The sequence below is a fragment of the Ammodytes marinus genome (genome assembly GCF_949987685.1).
Source record: "Ammodytes marinus genome assembly, chromosome: 12".
NCBI lineage: Eukaryota > Metazoa > Chordata > Actinopteri > Uranoscopiformes > Ammodytidae > Ammodytes > Ammodytes marinus.
The window spans coordinates 27,986,681-28,011,059 of NC_137216.1; the positions used below are offsets into that span (position 1 = coordinate 27,986,681).

Genomic DNA, 24,379 nt, shown 5'->3' on the forward strand with positions numbered 1-24,379 from the left:
CACACGCACACACACACACACACACAACGATCCCCCGTGAACCCTACACACACTAGTGCTGTGGGAACTGTTCCTGGACTGATTCTAACAGACTATCAGACAGACAGACAGACAGACAGACAGACAGACAGACAGACAGACAGACAGACAGACAGACACAGACACAGACACACACACACACACACACACACACACACACACACACTTCCTCTATAATAAGATAATTATCTGAATCACGGATAATTGTTAGCTGCAGCCCACACATCAGTCAGTCATTGCTCAGGGGTGGGGAGTCAATATCAATCAGAAAAAAAAAATCTATTCTAAGGTATGTTAAAAAGAGCTTTTCATTGTAGTTAATTCTTCCAAAAACTGCCATTAAAAAAATTGGCAGTTTTCTAAGCAATTAAAATGGGGACAACTTGAAGTCACAATTGTTATATAACAGAAGAGTTGAGACTATGGAGAAAAATGGGTCAGGATTGGAACAACTATAAATGACTGCGGTTTTGTCTAAGGAGTGGCCGCTCCTTCTGTCCAACTATCTCTGTCCAAGGCAACGTGCTCTCATGACGGTCGCGCATGAGAACAATCAGATCTCTGCTGCTACTCAACCTCACAGAGACAAACACAGCCCATGATTCAACCCAGATACTCAGAGAGGTCACCAAATGAACAGGAAACGTGTGTGTGTGTGTGTGTGTGTGTGTGTGTGTGTGTGTGTGTGTGTGTGTGTGTGTGTGAGAGCAATGAGTGTCTAATCGTCGGTTGTGTAACGTACTGTCTGGACTCGCAGACGTGCAGTCAATTTTTTTCTATTCTTGCACGAATACCTCTTCCCTTTAATTTCTGTAGAACTGTGCATGTTTTAAAGCTATAGTGTGTAACTCATGTTCTGGGTATTTCCAACAACACTGTCGGTGCATCTACATGAGGTAAAGCCTTCGGTGATGGTGCATGGATTTTATACCTTCTGCTGTACGTCCAGGTTTTTTCTTAGCAGTAGAATCAACAACTGAAACATTTCTTGGGCTCTTCTTGTGGATTTTTCTTGAGCTCAGGGGGCGACACCTGTTTGTAAACACTGCCATACTGAGAAATACAGAGAGAGTTTTCTGGAGCTGATAGGCTTAATCAACTTTGTGTCAACTCATTTGGCGATTGGCTTGAATGTAACCAACATTCATTCATATGAAAAAGTTACACACTATGGCTTTAAATGTGGAATAACTGAGACTGAAAATGAATTGCTTTCTGTGTGGGTGAGAGTCTGGAGCACCACTCCCAAACCTCGACATGACGAGTGGCATGAGGCTGAGTCAGAGCGCCAGCCCTGGGAATGTGTCCTTAAATGACCAGGCATTCAGAGGGCGAATGAGTGTGTGAGTGTGTGAGTGTGTGTGTGTGTGTGTGTGTGTGTGTGTGTGTGTGTGTGTGTGTGTGTGTGTGTGTGTGTGTGTGTGTGTGTGTGTGTGTGTGTTGTATGTGTGTGTTTGTATGTGTGTATGTGCGCGTGTGTGTGAGCATAATAGAAGTGCAAGTGCAGCTGCTGTATTGACATCGGCTTATACAGTTCAACAAGTCCTGACGAGCTGCTAACAGGTCTGCTGTCTACAAGCACTCTCCTCTCCTCTCCTCTCCTCTCCTCTCCTCTCCTCTCCTCTCCTCTCCTCTCCTCTCCTCTCCGTGTTTGGTTAATAGACAATGCAGGTCTGTGCATACTTTTTCTCATCTACGGGAGAATAGAAAAAGAGCACACATTCTAAAACTGCTCTTGTTACCTCTTGATTTTACAGATACAAGTATTTATTTTTATTCTTTATGGCAAAGACTATTTGCACTGTCATAACAAATGTCTCTGTATGTGTAACTTTGTACCGTCATGCACCAAAGTGAAAATTCAATAAAAAAACTTGAATTACAAAAAAAAAAGAGAAAGGAGACATGTTTCCTTTTCTTTCAGTATGCACTTAAAAAAAGAATTTGAAATGTAGAGAATACACTTGACTGTTCAAGACTGTGTTAAAGTTGTCTACTAGAAAAATGGTCCTAGAAAGGATCCCAGCAAGTTTATGTTACTGGTAATACGATAGCAGCTCGAGTGTGTTATCACTGCTTCACTTAGAGCTGTCTACACACCTTGTCAGATTTCGGCAAGGTAGGTACACACTCTTTATCTACACACTGATAGTTTTGGTTCACAGCATATCTCTCTCTCTAACTTACTCAGAAAAAAAGAGAGAGAGAGAAAGAGAGAGAGAGAGACAGGGAAAGAGACATAAAGAAAGAGAGTGAGTGAGTGAGTGAGTGAGTGAGTGAGTGAGTGAGTGAGTGAGTGAGTGAGTGAGTGAGTGAGTGAGTGAGTGAGTGAGTGAGTGAGTGAGTGAGTGAGTGAGTGAGTGAGTGAGTGAGAAAGAGAATGAAAGTGAGAGGAAGAGTGAGAGAGAGAGTGAGAGAGGGTGAGAAAGAGAGAGAACAAACTGGAATTCTGACAGAAGAAAAAATGCCAGCACTCAACACAACACTGGCCAGCATCCGATTGGCCCTCAACATCTTCATGCCTTGATACAGATGTTTGGATCAAGCAACACAAGCTATTATTCACAGACGCCATTCCTTTAAGTCACTGAGTTGCCAAATCGCTCCATTGCTTCTGGCTGTATTGTCTCCACAGTGAGGCTATGGTGTTCCTTCATACATACACACAGTAAAAAAAACACACACACACACACACACACACACACACACACACACACACACACACACACACACACACACACACACACACACACACACACACACACACACACACACACACACACACACACACACACACACACACACACACACACACACACACACACACACACACACATTTGTACAGCTACACTTACAATAAACGCTGGCTATGATCAACACAGCTGCTGTGGACAGAGGAGGAGATATGGAATGTGTTCGGAACCTTCAGAGCTAAGACCTTCTAGCAGTGTTTCCATGACGTCGGTCCAGACATTTTAGTTAAGACTGGACAGACAGCACAAAGTTGAGACAAAAGTTGACTGTTTTTTCTATTTGGAAGCATATTATATTAGTATATATTATTAAAGTATATTCACATATCCAGAGAACTTGGAAGCAGGTGATTCAAGTATTCAAGGGTGTTTCAGTCAGTTTGAAACATATTTTATATTATCCATCCCTAGATAGAAAGAAAAATACAGCTGCGAGTTAACGCGTTTCTGTTAGCCACCAGATCGATGGAGGCCTGAGTGAGATTGTTGCCTAGGAGACCACCAGAGATTGGGAAAATCAGCATACAGCGCTCAAGAATGATCGTGTTAAAAATCAGCATGAAAAAGTATGCCTTTCTTGAGTGTTAAGAATAACATCGATGGTAACATGCTCTTTTAAAGGGGCCACTAAAATGTGGGCACTGTCCAGTAGTCCTTCCAAGTTATGTATACAATAGAGTGCCAATACATCTGGTACCTCGTACACCTTCCATAAACCCTGTACAGTACGGAATTATAAACAAAATGGGGAAAAAGTGTTATCTTTTCTTTTTCGTTTTTTTAGACTTTAACCTCACCGACAATAGTCCAGTCCTAAGGAAGCCTCATGCAGAATGTGGTGCTTTTATCAGCCCGGTAACAGTAATTCTGAAGATAATCAAGCCACTTGAATAATCTGGACGACAACAGATTTGAAAGAGCAGAAATAAATTTTAGCGCTACTAATTCACACAATCATGCATGAGGGAGAGGGACGTAATCAGAGCGTAGCAAATTATTTGAGCATAAAATCAAAAATGTGTTGACAAGTCGTTAAGGCAGCAGTCAATCCTTTTTTTTTTTTTTAAGATATTTTTGGGGCATTTTTATGCTTTATTGACAGTGCAGAGAGACAGAGGTGAAATGGGGCAGAGAGGGGAGTGACATGCAGAGAACGACCGCGGGCGGGAATCTGTCTGCTGCTGGGCCCGGCCCGGGAGGGGGACGCCTTACCAACTGAGCTAAAGGCTCCCCCAGTCAATCCTGCATATAATATTTTGCGCAGCTCTCAAATGTTGGCTAGCAGGTCGAGTAGTTTCATCTCACAAATCATTTGCCGATAACACACTTCCAGAGCCAGAGAAGTGTGTGAGGGAACGAGTGAATTAAAGCAGGAGAGGAAAGCAGTCAGTCAGAAGGGCTGAGCTCTCCCCCATGCTGCTAGCTGCCTCTGTGCACATCACTGAGCTAATTCACATCTTGCTCTGCTGCTGTAGGGGTTGACAGAAAAAATAACTAGAAATAAAAATAGAAAGAATAGTCTAGCACTTTCACTGACTTGCCTCTCAGTCATTCTCCATTCACTATGGAAACCAATGCAAATTAATAAAGCTCAAAAGCTATAGTGTGTAACTTTTTCATATAAATGAACGTTGGTTACATTCAAGCCAATCGCCAAATAAGTTGACAAAGTTGATTAAGCCTATCAGCTCCACAAAACTCTCTCTGTATTTCTCAGTGTGGCAGCGTTTACAAACTGGTGTCGCCCCCCCCCCTAACCCTAACCCAAAACTGATGCAGGAGCTCAAGAAGAACCCACAAAATGTTCCAGTTGTTGATTCTACAGCTAAAAAAAAACCTGGACGTACAGCAGAAGGTATAAAATCCATGCGCCATCACCAAAAATGTATGTAGATGCACCGACAGTGTTATTGTTATAACTCAGAATTCCTCATGGGAGCGACAGAAGTTACCCACTGAAAAATGCCAATGAATTGTACACACTGTACCTTTAATGCCAGTAAAAGCAGCAGGGTATAGCTTCAGAAGAACTGTGTAAAACTAAAAAGCTAAATATATATCCAAGATCACTCTACCTTCTGCACAACTTGTGGTTGGCACCCACACCTACAGAGGCCTCAACCCCCTAAAAATGTAACGTAAGATGAGCCACCCCACCATCCAGTTTTTAAAAGGCATAATTATGGGCTCAAGAATATATATAGTTCTCCAAACTCAGCAAAAAACTAGATACTGTGCCTTTAAAATGCATTCCTACATTTTCTGCCCGGAGACACGGATTTCGACATCACGTTTAAACAGGCTTAAATAAATATTCGGAGATTATACAAAGAGGAAATGAGTTTGCGGGGTTATTTTTGGAGTGTGTGTGTGTGTGTGTGTGTGTGTGTGTGTGTGAGAGAGAGAGAGAGAGAGAGAGAGAGAGAGATAGAAAATGTGTGTGTGTGTGTGTGTGTGTGTGTGTGTGTGTGTGTACGTAGGACAGTTGTTGGACCGTATTAATGCCAATGTGCCAGAGTGAGTGAAGGGCTCTATACAAGCAAAACAGGAGCTCAACTAATGCTGCCATCTTTTTTATATAAGCATTCAAAATAAACAGAATGTTCCCAGAGCAAATGTTATCTGACATCTGAAAGCAACAGAGCCTTTGTGCAAGTCCAAATATTTTCCTGTGTGCGATAGAGAGACACAAGAGACAAAAACAGACACACACAGACACAGACACACACACACACACGCACACACACACACACACACACACACACAAAAGACAGCTATCTGTGTATCAATATGTGTATGAATGACAGGTCTCCTTTGAAAAAGAGTGTCCTGTCTCAATGGGATTTACCTCTATAAATAAAGGTTAAAATGGCGCCAATACCCTTCCGTAGATACGTTTCACATGGCGGTCACAGTGAACTCAGTCACTCTCATTAAGAACACAGAGTCTGTTCTGATGTGGAAGCACTGGACAGGGATGGACCCACTGACTGTTGACCCACGCAGACTAACAGTCACTTCCTGCAGTCGCTGTCAAAGAACTGCCTCTGTGTGTGAGTGTGTGTGTGTGTGTGTGTGTGTGTGTGTGTGTGTGTGTGTGTGTGTGTGTGTGTTTTTGTGAGAACTTATTTGAGTTTTAGACCTTAATTGGCATCTCACTTTAGGACAAGTCTTTAAAGGGTCGTTTGAGGGTTAACACTAGGTTAGGGCAAGGGGCTAGGGAATGCATTATATCAATGAATGTCCTCACAGGTATTGCTGTACAAACGTGTGTGTGTGTGTGTGTGTGTGTGTGTGTGTGTGTGTGTGTGTGTGTGTGTGTGTTACTGTGTATGAAAAAACAACATAGCCTCTAACCTCTTAACATCTCCAGTTACAGTTTGAACCACTGCCCTATTTTCTGCTCTCAGCTGAGTGTGTGTGTGTGTGTGTGTGTGTGTGTGCGTGTGTGTGTGTGTGTGTGTGTGTGTGTGTGTGTGTGCGTGTGCGTGTGCGTGTGCGTGTGTGTGTCTGATGAAAAGCTTCAGTGAATATTTGACATACTTGCGGTGCTCCCCGGTTCGCCTGGATCTCAGAAACAATTTGGACATTTTTTGAGAAAAAAAAAAGAGGAAACAAGTCGGCCTCTCGGGAGGATTAAAGGCCTACAGGGTTCATTTCCTGTGCCTGCAGTTCATAATTGCCATAAATGTATATAATTACTTTAATAATGTTGCTATAAAAATATGAATAAGGGGTAAATGTTCAACCAAATTTGCAGGTTATAACCTTAAAGGGTACAGCATTCCTACTGTTAGGAATAAATATCTACACAAGAATTATTTTATTATTATTATTATATTATACAATATTTCTATTGGAGTTGGCATAATTCACCCGCTTCAGTGGTGGTCTTCGATACTGACAAGTTTCCAAATAGTATTAGGATTTTTTTTAAAGTACTTAAATGTAAGATGATACACAACTTAAAGCATTCCAGCATTTTAATTAATAGTACAAACAACATTCTAGTATGTCTGGTGTTGCTTCTTAAAGAGGACCTATGATGCTTTTTGACTTTTATGACCTATAAACGTTGTTATGATGATTCATAGTCATGCTTAACCATACTAAATTATCAAATAATGACTTACATGCATTTCGACGTATTCCCTGCTGACCGTCTGGGGTGTCTGTGCCGAGCACTAAACACTATTCTAGCCAGTCGAGAAGTCACGTGTTCAAAGCGGTCTACCCTTTGTAACTTTGTGACGTCGCATGTAACTTTGTGAAGTCAACACGCGGATGTTTCCATGTATGGTAATGCTGTCACTTCCCTGTTCGCGTCTGCCTCGCGTCTGCCTCGCGCCCTTATAGGTCCATGCTCGCGCTTCCCGCCACTGAAAGTGTTCCGGAAGGAAGGTAACCAATCACAACGGAGTGGGGTTTGCAGGAGGGGGGGAGGGTAGCGGAGATGGCCGATGCACAGGCGGAGGGAGCGGAGATTGCCGAAGCACACACACTCAAGTGTTGACAGGACGTGCTGGATCGCCAAAATAAGAGAAAGAGCTTCCCGAAAATCTACATAGTTTTTTGTGATGTGATTCGTGTCAGGTTGCTCTATAGCAGTGTAAAACAAGAAATTAAGACCAGAAAAGTAGTATAATAGGTCCTCTTTAAGCCCCGTTCAAACCAAAGATTTGCCTCGCAACGACTTGCAACGAGACGGTTTTAGAACGTCGCGGGGGACAAGTCGCAGCAGTGTGACCTGCTCGTTGCAGGAGTCGCAGAAGATTCAACATGTCAAATCATCAGGTTCATTTTAGAACAGCAAGGCCAGCTCATTGCGAGCAGTTGCAGTTGCAGTTGCGTCTCGTTGCGAGGCAAATCTTTGTTCTGAACTGGGCTTAAGTTTGTCTACATGTCAAAGAATATAGCACATTAAGTGAAATGACAGAGTGCTATGTGCATTCATTTCAGAGGAGTTCGGGTAGACAAGACAAATCTATCGTAGCCCCTCCCTGACCCTGGGAAGAAACGCAGAATATGACAGTAAGGACTAAACAGAACAATATGTCTAAAGCCAGTCAACCTAATTACACAGTAGACTGAGGGATACGATGGCTGTTTGGTCGTGAGCTCAGTCTGGCTTCAGAGTGTGTTTATTCCTTCTGTGTGTGAGAACAGAAGCTGCTACCAAACCCAGTCCAAGGTTGCAATGTGCTTAAATACATGGCTTGCTGGCATTCGGACTGATTTCCCCTTTGAGGGTAAAAACTGTAGGGCTGTCCGAATGAATGCCATTTCACAGGCTTTGAATACTCCTTGGTTTTTAGCATTATTTCTTATCATGCACATTGATTTTAATATTCCCACTTATTGCTGATATCTTAGGCAATTTCAGCCAGCCTATTCAACAACCGCAATTCATGACGCATGATCCTAAATGAGCTTTTCATTTCTATTTTCCAAATGTTCTATATATTAGTGACTGATATATCTATACAAAGTTAAAAATGTATTTAAAAAAAAGTTATCTGCTGATCAAATGTATTGTAGTCTAAGCAACTTCTGCAAAAAAAGAACACCTCCAAAAGAACTAAGAACTAAGCTTCTAAATACTGAATTGAGCCTCAATACCAACCAAAGAATATGTGCTGTTAACACCAGCTCATTTGTGGTCGACTATCATCTCAATATTCTCACGTGATGGAAACAGAAGTGATGCTTTCATGACGGTCAGAACCACAAAACTCGGCAACAACACCAGTCAGCGTGTTTGTGTGTGTGTGTGTGTGTGTGTGTGTGTGTGTGTGTGTGTGTGTGTGTGTGTGTGTGTGTGTGTGTGTGTGTGTGCTGATCAGGCACTATGTATACCGCTACGGCTAGGTTTTTTATAGCAGAAAATATTCGCAGACAAGATAATAAGTTAACTCCCAGAAATGAGAGATAACATTGGTTAAAGTCAGTGATTCTGGAGGACGCTTGTAGACAAAATAACTTTTTTGTCAAAATCAGTGAATATCTCACGATCCACTATCTGTCCGTACTGTGTGTGCTCTGAAAAAAAAATCCAGTGTTAATACACAGTCTATAGGATCTGTGCACTTGTTTGAAAAAAAAAAAAAAGGGAAACACCATAGCTAGCAACATGTTCATATACAGAGCCTAGGCTGTGTATTAACTCCGGATATTTTAGCTCACAAAGTATACGTACAAATAGTGAATCCTGAGGAGATATTCTCAGATTTTGACAAAAAGTGATTTGGACAACGATCATTCTCCAGAATCACTGACTCCCCCTTTAACTCTTACTAAGCAAAACTAAAAACATTGCTGATCTTTCACTTCAGGCACAGACAGTTCTTGAGGGTTTTTTTTTTTTTTTTAATCATTTTCAAGCTTTATTAGATAGTACAGAGTTGAAAAGGGGAGACAGAGAGAGAGAGAGAGAGGGGGGGGGGGGATGACCTGCAGTAAAGGTCCACGGGTCAGATTTGAACCTGCGACCACTGCAACGAAGGCTGGAGCCAATATGGTACGCGCTCTATCCACTACGCCACCAGAGTGCCCCAGTTCTTTAGGTTTTAACGAAAACACTTTAAGGTTTCAAAGTCATTCAGATTTTCTGTCAAGCACAAAGAGGAATAGCTACTAATCTTGCTCCAAGGGCTAAAAGCTAAAATACAAACTGTTCTGTTAAGATAAGACAGAGACCAAACACACACTGATAAACTCTGCTGTCTGTCTCTCTAAATTCAGAGCTACTGAAAATGCTACTAAGAAGGAAAATAAGTCAAATTGATGGAAGGGGGAGGGTGGCAGCTAGTAAATGTCATTAGGTTCCAGGGTCTAAATACTTCATGAGATTTATTGAAGCGCATCAAAATGAATGCCAGGATATAGCCAGTGGATCTAGAGGACTTGAGTTATATGTTGTGACATTGAAGAATGTCCATGATTCATCTTTAAAGATATAGTGCGTAACTTTTTCAGTAAATGAATGTCGGTTAGATTCAAGCGAGTTGACACAAAGTTGATTAAGCCTATCAGCTACACAAAACTCTCTCTGTATTTCTCAGTATGGCATTGTTACAAACTGGTGTCCCCCCCCTGACACAGGTGTAGTAGGAGCTAAATAAAAATCCCAAGAAGAGCCCAATAAATGTTTCAGTTGTTGATTCTACTGCTAAGAAAAAAACCTGGACGTACAGCAGAAGGAATAAAATCCATGTGCCATCACTGAAGGCTTTACCTCATGTAGATGCACAGACAGTGTTTTTGCTATTACTCAGAATTCCTAATGGGGTCGACAGAAGTTATACGCACTATAGCTTTAAAATCCAGATTGTACTGTCAGATTACGAGATTCATCTAACAACTGGGAGAAGTGAAAAAAAACATCTTTCTGTGGGAAACCAATGTGAGTGACTGCGGTCTGGTTTCACAAACAACACAATTGTCTTTTGGACGGGAACGTCATCATACCATCACGTCCGAGGCAAGAGCACATTTAAAGTTTTTAAATTCAAATCTGGGGTTGATGGAAAAATGTCTTCTGGGCGAAAAAAGTTATAGTTATAAATTATCTGATTGATATCACTCTCATGTCTCCTGTGATGTTTTTACAATGTTTGGTCGCTGCGTTGCCCTTTAAACGGCTATTAAAACAATAATACTGCCCTGTGCGTGTGTGTGTGTGTGTGTGTGTGTGTGTGTGTGTGTGTGTGTGTGTGTGTGTGTGTGTGTGTCTGTCTTTCTGTGTGTGTGTCTGTCTTTCTGTGTGTGTGTGTCTTTGTATCAGGGTAAAACAGCTAAAAAATGTGGGCTGTTAAACCCTGCAGGCCAAGACAAGCTCTGTGTATTATGCTGAGGCAAGCAGAAGTAAACAGACAGTCAATATAACTGCTCTGTTAGGAGACATATAGGGGGTAAAAAGCCCATTTAAAAAGAAATACACAACCGCGTCTTTAGTTAGGTATATATTTTTGTGCCAGTAAAAATACTTGTGCCAGTAAAAAGACCCTAATGCAACCCTTTAACATAAGCAACGTACTGAAAGACGGTTGAGATGGGATTAGATTACAGCTATCAGGAGCATGGACGTGTGATTTGAAACATGGATAACATCACATGGTTGACAGACAACAGTCATTATCAGCTCAGAAAAACAGTGTTTACATGTGTCTGCATTCTCCTCAGTCAGTCATACACTGTAAAAAATGAAAATTGTTAGAACAATTCAAATTTTCAAGTTCACCAAGTCCTTAAAAATTCAGAAAAACAAATCTGTTCTCTTTTGTATTATGAAATATATATAAAAAAAAAAAAAAAATTAAAAATAAATAAAAATATTCTAACATACCTACATACATCATGTGCCTTGACAGATACCGGTACAATCTTACTATCAAACTGGTTACTAGCAAAGTTCTAGTAAGTAAGTTCTAGATGTTTGACTTTTGAGGCTAAAACTAAAACTTGAAGAACTTTAAAAGAAAAACTGCCTTTATTTGGGCCAACTAATTATTGTAATGTATTTGTCGAGATAACTTATCATTCATATGTATAACAAATTCAGATTTTGAGTTCTACATAGTATTTCAAAACAATAACAGTTTTGCCAACTATTTCTCTGTCATACAGATAAAGAAATCAAGTCGGTCAAGATGTTTTTTCCAACATTAAACTGTAAAACTGTCAGGAAAGCGTACATTGCACTAGTGCCTTGCACAATCTTTTTTACTATTTTCATATTTTGTGTTTGTGTGTATACTTGCATGCTACAATTTCGTTGTACACTGTACAATGTCAATAAAGGATTCTGATTCTAATAAGTTGACAACTTTAAATTTTTGGTATTCTTAGTAGGCCTATGTATAACTCAAGACTTGAAGTTACATTACATATGAATGATAAGTTAGCTCAACAAAGGGCAATTAGTCGACTCAAATGTAGTTTAAATGCAGTTTAACAGTCATCTTACATTTTTTAGTTTTCCCAACTTTTTAATCTTTTAGAGTGTAGGATGCCTCATCAATCAATCAACATGATTGATTGATTGATTGATTGATTGATTGTCTTTATTTTGAACATGCAAGCAATAAAAAACAAGTATAAATAGTAATAGATGAATGAATAAAAAACAAAAAGCAAAAAATCTTGAAATTCTGAGTTTTCCGCAACTTTTTAATTTTTTACAGTGTAGGATGCATCAAAAACATCCATTGACATGAATCAGGGTGAGCCGAAGACAAAGGCCTATAAAACCAACTCACAAACGGGCAGAAACCATGGCGACACCATGACTGTACTGTGTAGCAACAAGCTGTTTGTTACACACTGGCATTTGCTGACTAAGTATTTCATCTGTTGACACGCGAGTCAGAGCTGACGGGAAAATGATAATTATCTTATTTTTCCTCCTTCTCAAATATAGGCTTTACTTTAATACTGCAAGCTCAGCGGGTTATTCACTGCTTTGTTTGCTTGTTTTTTTTTCAAGCTTTATTAGATAGTACAGAGTTGAAATGGTGAGACAGAGAGAGAGGGGGATGACCTGCAGTTAGGGTCCACTATCCACTACGACAACGGAGCGCTTGTTGAATGGGTGGCTCCACTGACTTGTCAATCATAGGAATAAAGAACCTCTCAATACAGACACAGTACAATGCCTTTCCTATATGGCATCTTGATTATTTTGAGAAAAAAAACTTGAAAGTTTCGTAAGGTTGTTAAGTTTGTCCGTTCTGTGCTACTGTAGAAACATGACATACAGTAGATGGCATCATCCACCACTGCCTCAAGTCTTTCCACAATATCAAGTGATGAGGTGAAGATGTATTTAGTTATTTATTCTATAGTACTTCTTCTTCTTCTTGGTCTTCCAACGGGTGCATTTCCCCAGGAAAGCTCCTATGTATAGAAAAGGCTCATTCTGAGGTAATACATTTTTTTTTACTTATATTTTCAAGGCGATTATGCACCAACTAAAACATACTTGTGAATATTATATTCCATATCTGCCAAGTCTGTTCTGAATAAAATACAATACATTCTACACACTGTACCTTTAAGTAAATAAAAAATAAATGAATAACACTTTCACTGGGGATATTCTCACACTACTTCTCCATTCTTCCATTTGTTTTCTATTAAAAAAAACTGATTGCCATAAATTCATCTTCTTCTCACTGCCAGCAATAACAATAACACATATCTCCACTCCCTCAAACCCACCCCCCCCCCCCCCACCCACACACACACACACACACACACACACACACACACACACACACACACACACACCCCCACACACACACACACACCCCCACACACACACACACACACACACACACACACACACACACACACACACACACACACACACACACACACACACACTCTACAAACATCTGAACAGAAGCGCTCCTGTATTTATTTTCTCATGAGCTCTCTGTAGTTCAACACACAGTGGACAGCCCAGCACGCCTCCGACACAGCTGTGTTGTGTTATTCTGTATTCAACTCAAACTATTAGAGTTTCAGCTGTTTAGATTTAAAAGATCTAGATACTGGGGTTGGATCAGTAACCTTGGGCTACTGATGTTGAAAAGCCACCGAGGAGACTTGATATTTAACATGAAAACAGCTGCTCAGTCCACAAAGTGAAATCTATACAAATACTTTTCAATTGATGGTGCATTCATCTTTGTCAGATGTGTTTTACACATATTTAAGATACACTTTGACTTGTGATGCTTGAGTCTAAGTTGATATGCATTGTTGTTGTGTTTCCAATGTGGACAGAACTTAAAGACCTACTTCACCGGTTGGAATATGAAGGTGTACTGAACTCGGGGAGATCCTATGTAGTATAAATGTGCAAAAAAAATTGAAATCGGATCACCCTAGCCTGAGAAAGGTAGAAAGAGTGTTTTATGGTCTCACTGTCTAACCCTACATTTTCCTTCTTGTGACATCACAGTAAGGGTCAGGATTAACAGGACAGCTGGGCCAAGGGAAGACTGAGGAAAGAAAAACCTCATTCATTATATTATAATAGTGATTTTATAATGATAGAACGCTGGTTCCGTATGGGTGAAGTTTCTAAGCAAAACACTGCAGGCAAAAACATGACTTTTTTTTAGCACTGGTCAATTTTGAGATATTTAGTTTATTTACTTGCCTTCTTTCATACTAGTATAAATAAAAGGTCCAACATGTACATTCAGGTGTTTATTTGACTAAACCTTGTCTGTTTTGCGACTGTATATTTCTCCTATACAACCATCTTTAAGGGCCAGTATCTCAACATTAGTTTTTTTTTCAATACTCTGAACCACAAATCTCAACTTCTAAAGCACTTACATCAACTAAACTTTCCATAATCATTCTTAGCACTATTCTGAAAATTATGGCAGAAGGATTTGTTCATAAATTGTGAATTGTCTGATTTATGAGACATTTTGCACTTAAAAACATGCAGAAAAATGTGCTCACTCTTTTCATTGACAATTTATAGCTGCAGACACACCCATATGTAGGACAGATTGAAAGTCATAAACTTCAAACACACCACAGCACCTTTCACAGGTGTGTCTCTAAGGGATTAGATCTACACAGGTAAAGGGTGGGGCCGTGTCTCTGCAGTCAACGGGAACCGGAGGTCTTTGTCTGCGTGCGGTCAAGTTCAGTCAAGTCTCAAAGAGCAGAGAGGGTGTGTGTGTGTGTGTGTGTGTGTGTGTGTGTGTGTGTGTGTGTGTGTGTGTGTGTGTGTGTGTGTGTGTGTGTGTGTGTGTGTGTGTGTGTGTGTGTGTGTGTGTGAGTGTGAGTGTGAGTGTGAGTGTGAGTGTCTCATCCGGTGTTTGTTTCACCCCGGGGGATGTCTGTCAGGTGCTGCTCAGGTAGCTAGTTCATAGAAAATCCCCTTAACTTTAAAAGGTGGAGTCAGTGATTCTGGAGAACGCTTGTTATCAGAATAATTTTTAAATTAAAATCAGTGAATATCTCCTCAAGATCCACTACCTGAATGTTAAAACACAGCCCAGGCTCTGTAAACTGGTATGTTGCTATAGCTACGGGGGGCCCCCCTTTGATTACATACCCTTTCTCTACATGCCAGTTTACAGAGCCTAGGCTGTGTATTAACACTGGATGGACAGGTAGCCGATCAAGGAGCGAGGAGATATTCACTGATTCTTGACTGATCTTTTCAAGCCTGGGTTCCTGTCAGCTAAACGTTAACATACGGGACTCACTAATTACCTTGTTGTTTGAGTATACTGACGCATTAAACAATAAAACTGACCACAGCTAATAAATCACACACACACACACAGAGTCACACTCACACACACACACACACACGTTACAGAGCCCTGTCTGTGTTGCAAGAGGAGAGATGTTATCCTAATCACATAAAACTACACCTGACTGGCAATCATCTGATTATTATGAGATAATGGTTTAAACATCATTGTAACACGTATTTGCACCTTGCTTTGATAGACGAGCTTCATAAAGTTGCCACACAATGGCTGTGTTCGAAAAGCCATACAAATGTCCCCCCTCCTACATACTCAACATGTATATACTACATACTGTCTACTTAACCATCCATTGTGTATGCGAGGAAATTAAAATTAGTTACTATGGCTTTTCTAACAGCCAGTATCTTATTAAATCTGAAGGGTACATGCAAGACACTTGGTGGTTTTGACAAAGATAAAAATAGCGATTATTTTATCAGAGGAAATTATTTATAGACGACAATGGGCTGTCAGAAACAGAATATTGTCAAAAACTAGCATTGCAAAAAGGGATAAAAAAAAATCTTGAATGTCTTGTCATTTTGGATAACGGTAAGTGCACAATTTCCAGCATGGTGGAAGAAAATCTAGTTAATTCAATCAAATCCAGATATTTCTCCTGAAATTTGGAAAAATATTGCTTGCAACCGCAGGGCACCATGTTGCGACATCCAGATAATGTTCTCGTAAAAAGAAGACAAAAAAATATGAGTTCTCCAACCGAGAGCAGTTCTAATCTGGGCTAAATGCTGAAGCTGCACATAGTTTCCTAAATGGTGAAAGTGATTTTGAGGAGAATGATCTGTGTTTGGACATGTCTTTGCTGTGTGTGTGTGGGATAACAGCTTAAACCGCTCTATTACACTCCTCCATTCAGACCAGGGTATCTGATTTGTTAACTACACATTCAAAGCCTTTTAAGACCTTTTAAAGAATTCTAAAGGGAAGAAAAAATACCTCTATAGCAGCAACAGATATGGATATACTAGATATACTAGATATGTGGCCTGGCCTCTATACTACTTTTTTTTTCCCACAATATTTTTATTGTCTTTTTATTTTAACATATACATACAAACATTTGGACCATCTTAGGAACACACATTTACTAAGTAGTTTCTTAAAAAATTAATAAAAAAATTTAATAAAAAAATATTTAGAAAAAAATCATAATAGAATATATATAAAAATTTTAATTAAATTTAAGAAAAAGTTTCATCTGCCATGAGAGAGATAAAGTGGGCTGTATGGTACTTCCTACTTAAAGCTTAAAGTAAAGAAAGGGTTATTCTTCTTCTACTTGTTATTAACAGGCGGATTCTTTTGGCCAAACACACACAGACATAGTTGAGTCAAAAGCCGCTTTGGGCCTGAAGAAGACTGTTTCTGTTCCAGCAATGCTCGGCACAAACATGAATAAACACACATGTTCCCGTTTACCCTATAAGGAAACACACACACACACACACGCGTGTTTGTACCGCTATTCTTGTAAGGACATTCATTGACATAATGCATTCCTTAGCCCCTTGCCCTAACCATAACTATCAAAACTAAATACCTAACCCCAACCCAGTGTTAACCCTCAAACAGCCCTTTCAAGGCCTGTCCCAAAGTCAAAACCGTCCAAAATGTCCTCACTTTCCAAAAATGTCCTCACTTCTTCGGTCTAAAACTGAAATTGGTTCTCACGAAAATATTTGCACAAGTACAGAAACACACACACACACACACACACACACACACACACACACACACACACACACACACACACACACACACACACACACACACACACACACACACACACACACACACACACACACACACACACACACACACACACACACACACACACACACACACACACACACACACACACACACACACACACACACACACACACACAGCTTTATTGATGGTGTAAAAAGAGAGAAGAGAGTTTGTGCATGTCTGGAAAATCAAACTCTGCTATTTCTGGCATCTGCAGCCCACAGAGCGCTGAGGTCATAACTCAGAGCCAGCTGTGGAGTCTGAGGTGAAGAGATGTGGGTCAGGGGGGCAGTGTGTGTGTGTGTGTGTGTGTGTGTGTGTGTGTGTGTGTGTGTGTGTGTGTGTGTGTGTGTGTGTGTGTGTCTTTCTGGCACTGGTAATTTAAAGGTGGAGTCAACAATTCTGGAGAATGCTTGTTGGCAAAATATTTTTTTTGTCAAAATCAGTGAATATCTCCTCACAATCCGCTACCTGTCTGTACTGTGTGTGGGCTCTACACATGGGCATGTTTCTAGCTATGGTTTACCCCCTTTGTTTACATATACCAGTTTACAGAGCCTAGGCTGTGTATTAACACTGGAATTTTTTTTTCAGCGCACACAGTACGGAGGTAGAGAATCGTGCGGAGATATCTACAGTTTTTTTGCACTATTCTGAAGGTTATCACAAAAGGTATCTGAAGAAGTCTCGGCTACATTGTCCCACACATAACATTTCTGTCTGCACCTCATTCACCTTTAAGATAAACTCTGGGCTCCACAGTCACATACAGACGTAAACAGTTAAGATATATGGCGTGTAGATAGTGAGATAACAGCAGTGGTAAAAGAGAGATGGTGGTCCAACAAACACAGGTCATCTGACCCCAGATATGTAGTTCAGAGACCTCCCAGCATCCTGCTTCCAACTGCCTCTGGAAAGCAACAAAGAAATGGATATTTTCGACTCAAAACTTCCATATTGCGAAGTAAGAGCTATTGCTGCTCCGAGCTGCGTTACTTACAAGAATATAGGTCTGTATTTTCCTTTTTTGTATGACGGCGTATTAAGGCCACTGTGGGGGGGTGGTTTTGGTTGCTTTGGTCACCTCACCACAGCGCAAACACACCAATTAAATGTACAGATACGCACACACACACACACACACACACACACACACACACACACACACACACACACACACACACACACACACACACACACACACACACACACACACACACACACACACACACACACACACACACACACACACACACACACACAATTACAGGTGAGCCACAGCTGCCTCTGTCTCCTCACATTCAACTCTTTGCAGAATAAACAAAATATTTTGTAATAGTGGAAAGTTTCATGTTGAAGTACTGTTGGTTTAGTTCAACTGAGCATGACTCAAACTAGATTCATCAGACTTAACTTCCGTGAGCTATTAACAGTGTTACACAATCGAATGTGACACTACAGAGATTCAACAAGATTATTTTGTTCATTCTTGACCTCGGAGAAAATCTGCAGAATTTTTAATTTTTTTAGTTTATTAAGAACCTTATAACTAAAGGTCAGAAATGGACCAAAATGCTCATGAGCCAGGAGAGTAGTCCTAACAGTGCTGTGTGGATTAAATTTAAACAGTTACATAGTTTGGGGGCGCCCTTAGCTCAGTTGGTAGGGCGTCCCCCCCCCCATGGGCCTCGGCCAGCAGTGGACCCGGGTTCGATTCCAGCCCGCGGTCGTTCTCTGCATGTCACTCCCCTCTCTGCCCCATTTCAACTCTGTCTCTACACTATCAATAAAGCATAAAAATGCCAAAAAAAAAAAAAAACAGTTACATAGTTTGTGTGTCAAAGAGTCAACATTTTTTTTTTTTTTTTTTTTTTTAAAACGTTAATAATCCCTATATACTCCCTGGAACCGATTTTGACAGTATCTGCATATTTTGTTGAAGATTTACGCGCTCGGAGGTGAAGTAATGGATGCGCTATGACACTTAGTGATGTAATATCCTCCTAAATGAGCAATACTACTACTACTACTACTACTACAATATTACTAACTTTTATATCCAAATATAAAAAATATGAAAAAAAAAAAAAATAATAATTATTAAAAAAAAAAAAAAAAAAACGAAGCTCCGAATACTAATTTAAGCTCCGAATACTAATTTTCCGAACGAGTATTCGAATATTCGAATAATTCGGGCCAGCCCTATTATTTTGTGATCTTATTTCATTTGAACTCTACACTACAGATGATGAGAGTTCAATTGAAGCAAAGTAAAAACACAGCACTGCACAGTAAGACCGAGTAAGAGAGACAGCCAACCGCAGCAAAGATAACAAGGACTATCTCTGAAAGGCTGAGAGATAACAGTAGAGACAGAATGACAATAACACAGATAAACAGACAAACAGACACAACTGAACCCCCTCACCACAAAACATGAGCAATGAGTGACTACAGATAAAGTATGTTTAAGTATACAGTACACACTCAGCAACAACTAGCTACCACATATTTAAACATAAAGCAGCACTGACAAACGATACAGTCACAAGATATGACAATGCATAATTTTACCCTGCATCCAGTCACTAAGATAGAAGTGCAGAGACAATAACACTAAAATAAATATCACAAGTTCTACATCAGATACCAAACCTGACCTGTATATTCACAGCTGTCAGCTCCAACATACATCTACTGCCAGACATTCAAAGAGACCAAGAGTGAATCTAAATTTGCTACGAGGAACTCTTCAATACTCATGAAACAGTCTCAGTCTTTCCTCTGATGATTATAAATAACCTGTAACAGCAAACGAGACCATCAGTGAATAAACAATGCTATTTTCATAAAGTTATTATAAATGGCTTTGCCCTTTAGAGCAAATTTATATAGACTTATAAAAAAAAACATTGAGGATGCCATGCCAGCTGATTTCCTCTTGTAAACACAACAGTGCAGTCAGTGCCTTGCGGGGAGTTTATCAGTCTAAAATACTCCACGTTTTTCCCAGACATGTGACGTTAAATAAACAGCTCTAAGTGGCCAACCCAGGTGAAGCTCCATGCTATTTACAAGACATTTCTGCTAGCTAAGGGGCTCCTAATAGATTTCCTGTTGAGTTTCTTTCTTAGGGAATACAGTTTATAGTTTTTACAGCATGCCTTACAACGGGGGTCACTCCACAATAATTAAAGGTGGGAGTCAGTGATTCTGGATAACGCTTGTTGTCCAAATCACTTTGTCAAAATCAGTGAATATCTCCTCATGATTCAATACCTGTCTGTACTATGTGTATGCTCAAAAAATTCCAGTGTTAATCCACAGCCTAGGCTCTGTAAACTGGCTTGTTGCTATAGCTATAATGGGTCACCTGTTTATATACCCTTTGTTTTACATAGCAGTTTACAGAGCATATGCTGGGAATTAAAACTGGATTTTTACCCGCGCACACACAGTACATAGAGGTTGCGGATCGTGAGGAGATATTCACTGATTTTGACCAAAACGTGATTTTGACAACAAGGGTTCCCCAAAATCACTGACTCCACCTTTATGTTACATATTCATAGGGGCTAGGAGCTAGGGAAGAGGCGTAGAATTTAGTATCATTAGGAACTCATTATGGTTCAAATCTGGGCTGAGAACAGAAGGTAGTGGACTGTTAAGATTTAATGACTGCTTATGTATGGACGATCGGCCCTAAACAAACAGACACTCTTCATGTGTGTGTGTGTGTGTGTGTGTGTGTGTGTGTGTGTGTGTGTGTATGTATGTGTGAGTTTCAACGTGTGTGTGTGGCTCTATCTGTGCGTGCGTGTATGTGTGTGTCAGTTGCTGACTAAACGAAAGACTTGTGTGTTCCTGCTGGCGATAGATAAATAGAGAGAGGCATTGTGTGTGTTGAGGGGTGATCGCGCCAAAAAGCGGTCCCCACGGTTACAAAGCTTCCTCTGTGGTCTTCCCAGGAACAGTGGTTGGCTTTGGGGATGAGCCAGTGGGCCGACAGTCTCTCTATGCCAGGAGGTCCCGCTAACGCTAACAGAATGCTAACGTTTTCTTTCTTTTTTTTGGACTAAATGTTCTGGGAAGTTGGAACATAACGGCCCAGGACTGTTTTGGTAAACAGCTCAGCCAAAACCTGTCCTTTCATACCAAGTCTCTTTGGTAAACAGTAAAGCGGATAGGGATTTTGTATCAGTTGGCATCAGTATGTAACACCGTTTGCCATGTTTCCATCCACAAGATTCGTATGCGTATTTAGTAATACTGAATGATAAATGCCAGTAGAATTAGACGCAATTTCATGAAATTATGCATTTACGTTCTTCTGCATCAAAGCGATGTTTTGAAACTGTCATGGTTTTCGCCTGATTTTAACTTGACATGTGGCTACTAACTGCCACATAAGCGCTATTACAACTTCTTATGCAATATGAATTAAATCATTTCTTGGTAGACGGCGCAATACATTTTGGCTAACAAACCTTTATGTTGGCAAATCTTTGCTTGAACGTTGTTAGATTCAGTGTGAAAATGAATGTGAAAACCTCTTAACATCTCTGAAATCTATTCTCTATACCAATCTGATCGTCATTCTGAACATGTTTTTATTTGCTTTAAAGTCATGGGAAGTAAACAAACTTTCACCGGTTATTAACAGAGCCCAAAAAACTTCAGCTAAGAGCTCTGAGAGTCACCACACACTCCTAATGTGAAGTTTTAAATCTGAAACACACACTGTCTCTATGTGGTGGTGAATCCGTCTTTATATCTGTATTCCAGCCACTGCAGGTCTCTCTGCCAGTCCAACACAATCCCACGAGGCAGACAGACTCTCAACACAACATGAGCTGAACATCTGAACAACTACAGTAGCAGCTGCAGCTCTATCTCTGTGTGTGTGTGTGTGTGTGTGTGTGTGTGTGTGTGTGTGTGTGTGTGTGTGTGTGTGTGTGTGTGTGTGTGTGTGTGTGTGTGTGTGTGTGTGGAGCTTCTTCTGGGAGCAAAGCCAGCAGCCTGCAGGTGACTGTTTCATCTCACTCAGGAAATATAGATCTGGTTTGGCCGCTTTTAAAACTAGTGGTGGCTTGTATTACATCTACGGTGCCAACCATCTCTACCATTGTGTCCTTGAGCAAGACACTTAACCCCAAACTGCTCCAGGGGGCGCTGTACTATGGCTGACCCTGCGCTCTGACCCCCTCTGGAGTGTGGTAACTTGAGAGGGGATATGTGAAAAGACAAATTTCAATGAGCCTTGTGTAAATTATATAATAAAACTTAAAGACCCGGGTTCGAATCCAGCCTGGGTCGTTCTTTGCATGTCTGCCCCTCTCTGCCCCACTTCAACTATGTCTCTCCAAAACATATCTAATAAAAGCAAAAGTGCTGAATTAAAAAAAAAAAAAAATACTTAAAGGTGCAGTGTGTAATATGACATCATCAAGAAAGTTCTACAAAGTTCTAGAATGCAACACTCCCTGGGTAACCAAAATAATAACAGAAGCTACAGTGGCCTTCAAGGACAAGAACAATTAAAAATTTTAAACAATGCACCTGATGACATTCCAACTATGACACGTTCAAGATGGCGGCACTAGGCCTTGGTCCAAAATATGCAGAAATATGGACACATATGAGACCCTTTCTAAGGGAAAAAATAATAATAAAAAAAAAAAAAAATCAGCTATTGTGCACTAAATTAAATGTACTTATGGATATTATAATTACTTTCTACCAAATCTGCTAGGAAATAAAACCCAAAATTCTACACACTGCAGGTTTAACTGAAATGATAAACAGTCTATGGTTGGCTGTAGTGCAGTGAGAAGACACACCCAGAGAAGGTATAGGAACGTGACTCAGCATATATAGGGCCGGTTTCGCAGACATGGATTAAGCCTAGTTCTGGACTAAATTGTACTTTCAATGGACAATCTCCATTCAAAATTCCATTTAGTCCAGGACTAGGCTTAATCCATGTCTGTGAAACTGGCCCTGAATGTTCATTATCACAGTGTAAAACCCACAACAAGCTACTAAAGAGTTAACACTGTGTTTGAGGGGGGCGCCTTTAGCTCAGTTGGTAAGGCGTCCCCCTCCCGGGCCGGGCCCAGCAGCAGACCCGGGTTTGATTCCCTCCCGCGGTCGTTCTCTGCATGTCACTCCCCTCTCTGCCCCATTTCACCTCTGTCTCTCTGCACTATCAAATAAAGCATAAAAATGCCCAAAAAATATCTTAAAAAAAAAAAACACTGTGTTTGAGGTCAGCTTGGAATCTCATTAAGTTCAATGCAACAGCTGTAGTTCACAACCATCGCCTCACTACAAGAACAGCAACTACATGGAATCAAATACAAGCATTCCCTCAACATCACCCGAACTAGATCGACCCTTGGTATCTAAGTGTCAATTCAAGGGTGAACACACAGTAGTTGTAGGCAAAAAGCTCCTCAGAAGATGCAATATGGTACAATGTCACATTGATCTGACAATATGTAACACAGTAACCTTGACCTATGACTTCCCTATAGTCTAAACAGCAACCCAAAGACATAATACCTCCGACCTTCAGCTAATAGCCAGCTTGGAGGCACAAACACACACACACACATCTCAGAGCGCTACAGTCAGTCTATGAATAACCTTCTTGTCCTTGAAGGCCACCGTAGCTTCTGTACAATTCTTCAAAATGTGAGGGAGCATTGCAATCGAGAACTTTCACCACTACATGACCCCAAAATACACCTTTTTTTTCACACACACACACACACACACACACACACACACACACACACACACACACACACACACACACACACACACACACACACACACACACACACACACACACACACACACACACACACACACACACACACACACACACACACACACACACACACACACACACACACACACACACACACACACACACACACACACACACAGTCTTTGTATAATAGCCTTCCTACCTGAACACAGGACGCCCTTGTGTCTGGCGCAGGAGAAGTCGTCACACTCGCAGTAGCTTCCGTAGATTTTTCCAAACTCCGACTCGAAGCAGACACACTGGTTACAGGAGCATTCCCCTCGCCCGCTGCACACCTGCTTCCCGTCTGCCTCTCTGCAGGCAGACAGGTACATGCTGCTGGTCTCACCCTCCTGACACTCACACCGCGCGCCCAGGTAGCCCGGGTCACACCGGCACGTACCACAGTTATAGGTACCTGTACAGAGAAAGAGCCAAAAGTTAGTTTTCTGTAGTGAAATGATTACTGTACTGATTAAGATGTATGGCTCTCATGTTCATATAGGCCCACTGATTTATTGAGTAGGATTTTGAATGAGATTCTGACATGTTTAAAAAGTCAGATTCTTGTAGTTTAAAAGTTAGCTTTCAGAGCAAGATTTTTTATTTATTTATTTTTTGGCGCAAATGGTTGATTTTTTTTCAAATATTTGAAAAAGTACACGTGGATTGAGGATGTGAGATTTTGATGGCTTCATTTTGGAGCT

The 24,379-nt window shown here is 40.6% G+C and overlaps 1 protein-coding gene across 1 annotated transcript in view; it reads right to left on the reverse strand.

Moving 5' to 3' along the window:
• Positions 1–24,379, reverse strand: part of itgb5 (integrin, beta 5) — a 65,124-nt gene that overhangs the window by 13,902 nt on the left and 26,843 nt on the right. Inside the window, exon 11 of the mRNA XM_080037565.1 lies at positions 23,836–24,090. Coding sequence (XP_079893691.1) covers positions 23,836–24,090 — 255 coding nt within the window. The remainder of the gene's footprint in view (positions 1–23,835; positions 24,091–24,379) is intronic.